Raw genomic sequence first — 7,127 nt, forward strand, 5'->3', positions numbered from 1 at the left:
ATGCACCTGCCATGGGGTGGCCAGACCCCAGCTGGGCACCCCTCTGAAGCGGTGTCCCCTCCCGGCAGGACAGTCTGCTCCGGCCAGCCACCTCATCCGCGTGGAGGGCAACAATCTCTCGCAGTACGTGGACGACCCCGTCACAGGCAGGCAGAGTGTCATGGTTCCCTACGAGCCCCCGCAGGTAGGCTGGGGGCCCCTGCACTTGGCCACAAGGGTGTGGGCCCAGCGGTCAGAGAGCACTCATGTCAGCTCAGCCAGCCAGCCCAGCTGGCCCCGGCATCTCCAGTCCTGCCACGGAGCAAGTTCCTCGCCCTCACCTGCCCACCCCCGCACCCGGCACCCATTTCTGACCACTTGTGTGCAGGTCTAAGTGGGACCCCCTCGGGCCCTCTCTGGCTGTGGGAGAGAGGTGGGTAGGGTGCAGGCAGGGTCTGGAGGTGAGGGATGAGGCCAGAATGGGGGGTGGGTGGAGAGCCCCCCCAGGGTTCTGCTGTGACCCGAAGGCAGCAGAAGGTTCTGGGGCTCCTGTGAGGGCCAAGCTGGGGGTGGAGTCAAGTGGGTGTGGGGGTTGGTGGTGGGATGGGGGAGGAGGACTTGGTCGCAGCCCTGCGCCCTATGCGCCATGCTTCCCAGGGTGAGTGGGCACAGTGAGCCCCCACCTTTTCCCTACCTGGCTCTGGCCCCCAGACTGCAATCAACCCCTCAGACCCCGTCCCTGTACCTGGCCCCTCGGGCCCCCCAGGCCTCCCACCCTGCTGTCCCTCCTTCCGCAGCCAGACTCTCGCCTGCCAGAGCCCATCAGGAAAGCAGGGCTCTCCTGCCCCCTTGTGGCTGCCATGTGCCAGTGGTTTTGTGAAAGGCCAGGTTTGCCTGCGTCAGCGACTGAGTTTTATCTCCTGACCCAGGGAGACCGTGACCACCACCCATTTTGTGGTCCTGGGACACCCAGGGGTCAAAAGTCCTGGGTTCATAACTCAGCTGTCCACAGACTCCCTGGGAAACGGCACATGAGCTGGAGATGGGGCCAGACCACATGGCTCTGGTCCATCCCTCTGCCAGAACAGCGCCGAGCACCTTTCTACCCAGGAGAGCCCACGGCCAGCAGAACACACATATGTGCTCACAGAAACCTGTGCACCTGCCAGCCCACACCCAGCCTCCAGGGCTTGACCTCTAATCTGTGTTAGGGAGAGAGCCAGAGCCACCAGACCAAGGACTCTGTGCTTCCAGGAGCCAGCATGGCGCATGGCACTCCGTGTGCTTCATGAATGGATGGACGGATGGGCAGGCGGATGCGGGGAGGGTTTGGATGGTGCATGAGTAGGTGGGTGGATGGATAGAGAGATGGAGGTGGGTGGGCGCATGCAGGTGAACGGTTGGATGATTGGAGGCGGATGGATGGACAGATGGGTGGACAGAAGGTAGATATACAGGTGGACGGATGGATGGCAAAGGACCACAGTGCAGGGGCTGCCTCCACCCTGTGCCTACCCAGTCAGGACCCAGCCTGGGAGCCCCACCTCAGTGGTTTGGGGCCTGCAGGCTGACAGCCCCCCCCCATGTGCAGGTGGGGACAGAATTCACCACCATCCTGTACAACTTCATGTGCAACAGCAGCTGTGTGGGGGGCATGAACCGGCGGCCCATCCTCATCATCATCACCCTGGAGACCCGGGAGTGAGTCTGCCGGGCGTGTGGGGTGGGGGAGGCTCGACAGGGGCTTGGGGCTGTGCTGCTGGGGGCTGCGCATGAATCCGGGGCATGGTAAGGGATGATGCGAGCCCTGGAGGTGAGTTTAAGGAGAGATGGACCCCCGCCCCGGGCTGCAAGGGCTGCCGGAGCAGGAGCTGGGCTTTGGGAGGACGGCAGGGACCTGGTGTCCCAGAGGGGCTGCGAGCTCAGCCTTCACCCCCTGGCTCATCAGGATCCCTCTCTGCAAGGTGGGTGGCGATGGTGAGTAGGGCTCGCAGGGCTGGGGGGCAGGTCCCCGAGGCTCATGGTTCTGGTTATGCCCCCCCCGGCCCCCGCCAGTGGACAGGTGCTGGGCCGCCGGTCCTTTGAGGGCCGCATCTGCGCCTGTCCTGGCCGAGACCGCAAAGCCGACGAAGACCACTACCGGGAGCAGCAGGCCCTGAGCGAGAGCGCAGCGAAGAACGGGGCCGCCGGCAAGCGTGGTGAGCGGCCTGGGCGGGGGCGGGGGGGCCGCCAAGGATGTCAGACAGAGCTGCACCTGCCTTGGGGCATGAGCCACGAGGCTGCCCCGGCTCCAGCTCCATCCAGCACGGGCCCTACCCTGGGTCGGCCCCTCTTGAATGGGTTACTGGTCTCCGGGCCCATCCACGATCACGCCCACGTGAGGGCAGCTCACACCGGGTGACGGGTATCCTGATGGCTTCACCTGCGTGTGGCCTGCCTCCCCTTGCAGCCTTCAAACAGAGCCCCCCGGCCGTCCCTGCGCTGGGCACCAACGTGAAGAAGAGGCGGCACGGGGACGAGGACGTGTACTACATGCACGTGAGTGGCTGTGGCGTGCTCAGAGCCGGGACCCTGGGCTCTGCAGGCGGCAGGCGGGGCGCCGGGAGAGGAAGCTCCCAGCCAGCCAGACTGCGGGGATGTGACTGCACTGCTCCACCCCCCCTCAAGAGAAGGCCTGCTGAGACGGGGGAGGGATGCAGACCCCTCCGGGGGACAGTGCGTCAGGGAGCATGGAATCCTGAAGTCTGTGACCCGTTTATACGGCTGTCACATGGGCAAAACCACCCATGAGCTTTGCTAGGACGGCTCTTCCATTATGTGAACCTGATTCCAGAATGAGTTCCTGATTCTTAAAGCCCTGTATTTGGTGGGTGCCCCCGCCCCAGCACCCTGAGTGTGCAGGGCCTCAGGGACGGGAGGAATGGGGGGCGCTCGCTGGGCCCCACACCTGCTCCTGGGGAAGAGGGGAGAAGGGGGGCTCCCAGGCCGCAGGATGCGAGGGAGCTCTGTGAAAGGAGAGAGAAGCTTCAGCGCCAGCCCAGGGTCCCCCAGGACTCGCCCAGACACCTGTGCCGAGGGTCCCCATCTGTGCTCAGGTACGGGGCCGCGAGAACTTTGAGATCCTGATGAAAGTCAAGGAGAGCCTGGAGCTGATGGAGCTGGTGCCACAGCAGCTGGTGGATACATACCGGCAGCAGCAGCAGCAGCAGCTCCTGCAGCGGCCGTGAGTGCAGCCCCTCCAGCCCCAGACCCCCACCCTGCCACCACCTGGCAGGAAGGCCAGGACCACGTCTACCCGCAGAGCCTTCTGAAAGGACGCCGCCCCCGCCAGCACAGGCACCCAGGGCCCCCACTTGGGACCCCTTTCTCCTGGGAGCCTTCCGTGCACCATGGCCGTCTGGGCCACCAGTCCGCCCCTCCCACAGGGCGGCCTCCTAAGTGTTCCCTGGCTGGAAGGTGGGGGGTCAGAGCACAGCCACCCCACTGGCTGATTCCAGCGGCAGCAGCCGGCTCTATCCTGTGTCTGCGGGAGGGCAGGCCAGGGGCCGTCTGGCCCGGGTCTGGGTGGAAACGCTGGGTGAGGAGGGAGGCCCCCAGCAGCACGGGGCATTACGTGGAAATGACCAGGAGCCGTCCCCGTCCGAGCAGGAGCCACCTGCAGCCCGCATCCTACGGGCCCGTCCTCTCGCCCATGAACAAAGCACACGGAGGCGTCAACAAGCTGCCCTCCGTCAACCAGCTGGTGGGCCAGCCGCCCCCGCACGGCTCAGCAGCCGGGCCCAACCTGGGGCCCATGGGTAAGTGGCTCAGGCAGGGGTGGCACAGAGGGTAGGTCTGGCTCCAGACACTCACTGCTGCCCAGCTCGGGGCTCTCGACGGCCGCCTCCCACCGGCAGCTCCCATCCACGGGCGGGAGGCACAGCCACGGACAGTGCCCTCAGTCCGTTCCCCACCGTGGGTCCGCACGGTGCTAGCTTCCCAGTCTTGTAGAGCGGGGGACGCCCGACCCGGCTGGCCCCGACGGTCCGGCTTGCCACCTGCCTAGGCCCCGGCATTCTCAACAACCACGGCCACGCCCTGCCGGCCAGCGGCGACATGAACGGCAGCCACAGCGCCCAGTCCATGGTCTCGGGGTCCCACTGCACCCCACCACCCCCCTACCACGCCGACCCCAGCCTGGTCAGGTATGTGTGTGCTGCTGAGTCCTGCCACGAAGCCACGGACCTCAGCCCCTGGGGGGCTGCTGGGCAGTCTGCACTCTGTCTTGCCTGTCCTCACGCCCTCGAGCACAGACAGCAGCAGGGGTGAGGGCAGGAGTGAGTACCCCAGAGTTGCTCAGAAGGGGCTCCTGGAGTGGCCACGGGTGGGCAGGGGTGCCAGGCCGCGCAGCTGAGCACGTGCTTGGAAGTTAGAGCCGCTCCACCCCGCCTTCTGTCCGCAGTTTCCTGACAGGACTGGGGTGTCCCAACTGCATCGAGTACTTCACGTCCCAGGGCCTACAGAACATTTACCACCTGCAGAACCTGACGATAGAGGTAGGAGCCCCGCCCACGGACCAGAGCACCGCGCCCTGGCCCCGGGGCACAGCCGCCCTCTGCTTCCTGCTCTCCCTGAGGGAGGGAAGGTGGGGGAATCTGGGAAAACCCTTCTTCCCGAGACCAAACCCAACCTACTCTCTCACGTCTGGCTTCCTATCGAGTCAGCTCTCTAGGCGCCGGGGAGGTCGGCTGGGCAGGCAGGGGCTGGATGGGACCCCCGCCTGGGCCCCTGGCAGCTGGACTGCTCACTTGGACGTGAAGCCTCTCTCTTATACCCAGCGGCCCGGCTGCCTCTGATTTGGGGGACAGGCTGTTCCCAAAGCACGGAGAGTTGCCAAGGCCAGAAGGGTCTTGGAGCTGGTGCGACTCAGTGCCACTTACATGAGGAGAAACTGAGGCCTACAGAAGGCAAGACTCGTCCTTGCCGTATGCCCTGGGTTCAGATTGTGCCAGGCTGGAAGCAAACGGCCATGGCTCATCATGGCTCAGACAAGAACACCAGCACTGAGTCCCTCCTACACCGTGAGGGAGTCACCAGCTCGCAGCCTAGGGCTGCATTGAGCTGTAATGCATGATTAACCAAGGAAAGCGCAAGCCTCCAGAGCCCTGGAGACGCAGGGGCAGCCCCAGATCCCAGGGAGCCTCGTGAGCCCCTGCTCCCGCCCGGGCCGGAGGTGCGGGCCTGTCGGAGGCACTGGGGCCAGTCACTCGGACGAATGCCCTCCCCCTCCCCTGTCCCCACCGACCCCAGCCAGCCTAGTTCAGTGCACATTAAGGGCCCCTCACCCACGGGACCCCGTGCCTGGCGTGGCGGGGGAGGGCGCAGGGGCTCGATGAGCTGCTCTGGTCCCCACGGGGCCTGCGGTGGAGGGTCGCTCTGGCTGTGGTCAGGGCTGCAGGCTGCAGAGCCCAGGAATGAGTTCACCCTCCAAGCACACGCCCCTTCTTGGCTCTCTGGTCAGGGAAGGCCACGGCCTCGCAAATGCAGCGCTAGCTGCCCCGTTTCCTCCTGGCGGGGTCCACCACTGGGGATGAGGGGGCTTCTGGGCGGGGTGGGGGCAGGGCCTGCTGACAGCGTACACGCCCGCGGCTCCCGCAGGACCTCGGGGGCGCTGAGATCCGGACCAGTACCCGGATGACCATCTGGAGGGCCCTGCAGGAGGCTGAAGCAGAGCCACGACTACGAGACCCAGCAGCTGATCCGCTCCAGCAGCAACGCCTCCACCGTCTCCATCGGCTCGGGGGAGCTGCAGCGGCAGCGGGTCATGGAAGCCGTGCACTTCCGCGTGCGCCACACCATCACCATCCCCAACCGCGGGGGCCCGGGCGGGGGCTCGGGGCCCGACGAGTGGGCAGACTTCGGCTTCGACCTCCCGGACTGCAAGTCCCGAAAACAGTCCATCAAAGAGGAGTTCACGGAGGGCGAGATTCACTGAGGGGCCGGGCTTCGTCCAAGCGCGGGCATGGAGGGCACAGTGCGGGGTCAGCAGCGGCAGCAGCCGTGGCCGCAGTCCCCGGGGAAGCCGTGTTTTGTCTCCTCGTCCTTTTGTCAGACTGCCGAGGGAGGCGGGACCTGCAGGCTGTGCCCCGGAAAAGGCGAGGTGTCCGCGGTGCCCTGGACAGGGGGCATGCCGTGTCCGGGCCTGGAGGTGGGCCCGCCACGGGCCTCGTCATCCTCAGCACTGCTGCTCCCCAGTGAGATCCTTCGGAATACGAGGATCGCCTCTACGACGGACTGCCGAAAAGTATTTTCGACGTCTTTTGGTTCCTGGCAATGAGTGGCTCCAGGATTGTGTCTAAAACATGTTTATTTTTGGGTCGATGCCTCAGACCCTGTCTCTGCCCAAGGCTGGGTCCCTCTGCTGGACTTGAGGGTCAGTCTGTCCTTCACACTTCAAACCATGCAGCTACCTTCCACTTCCTGCCCAAAGAGGAAACCCAGGACCTCCCTGGAACTGGAGGCGTGTGCGGTCCCTCCTGGGAGGCAAGGAAACTTCTGGTCAGTTGCCACAGCCAACACCGACGCCAACATCACTGGCCACAGCCGCCTCCCTGCGGCGACCTTCCTGGCACAGACGTGGACAGCATGCTTCTTAGACTACTGGAAACTGTCAATATTTGATAAAATGATACCCTTTGTATTGGCGGGTCAGCTTTTATTTCATTTTTTGCTTTCATGCTTACCGTTCCCTTCAGGGTTCAGCCTGGCGGCACTCCTGGCCTCCCAGGTCTGTATAAACAGGCTGCACTACGACAGCAGAGGGCAAGCCAGGCGAGGGTCAGCCTCTCGCTCCCACATGCTGGACAGGGCCATGGAGGCACAGAGCAGGTCCACCCACTGTTTGGATGCAAAGCTCTCCACTGGGGACAGCTCCACTCCATTGGTGACACTGGCAAACTGGGGGCAGGGCAATGGGTCACCTTTCTCAGGGCCGTGGGGAGAGCCCCTCCTAGGCGGAGGGAGCAGTCGGCAGGAAGGGTGCTGACCGGGGGCTCGGAGAAAGGCCCGGTGATGAGAAGGCCCTCCTGTGCTCCTGGGGATGGCAAGGAGGCAGTGGTGGGGACGCAGTCCTTCACGAGGCACCCCAAGGCATCAGCGGGCTGGGGGCA

General features: G+C 64.9%; 1 protein-coding gene across 1 annotated transcript in view; it reads left to right on the forward strand.

The window, feature by feature from the left end:
* Positions 1 to 7,127, forward strand: part of TP73 (tumor protein p73) — a 59,325-nt gene that overhangs the window by 50,482 nt on the left and 1,716 nt on the right. The window contains exons 7-14 of the mRNA XM_040645672.1: positions 69 to 184; positions 1,571 to 1,680; positions 2,035 to 2,177; positions 2,429 to 2,517; positions 3,075 to 3,202; positions 3,628 to 3,776; positions 4,025 to 4,163; positions 4,421 to 4,514. Of these exons, the coding sequence (XP_040501606.1) occupies positions 69 to 184; positions 1,571 to 1,680; positions 2,035 to 2,177; positions 2,429 to 2,517; positions 3,075 to 3,202; positions 3,628 to 3,776; positions 4,025 to 4,163; positions 4,421 to 4,514 (968 nt within the window). The remainder of the gene's footprint in view (positions 1 to 68; positions 185 to 1,570; positions 1,681 to 2,034; positions 2,178 to 2,428; positions 2,518 to 3,074; positions 3,203 to 3,627; positions 3,777 to 4,024; positions 4,164 to 4,420; positions 4,515 to 7,127) is intronic.

The sequence above is a fragment of the Ursus maritimus genome, unplaced genomic scaffold (genome assembly GCF_017311325.1).
Source record: "Ursus maritimus isolate PB19 unplaced genomic scaffold, ASM1731132v1 scaffold_32, whole genome shotgun sequence".
NCBI lineage: Eukaryota > Metazoa > Chordata > Mammalia > Carnivora > Ursidae > Ursus > Ursus maritimus.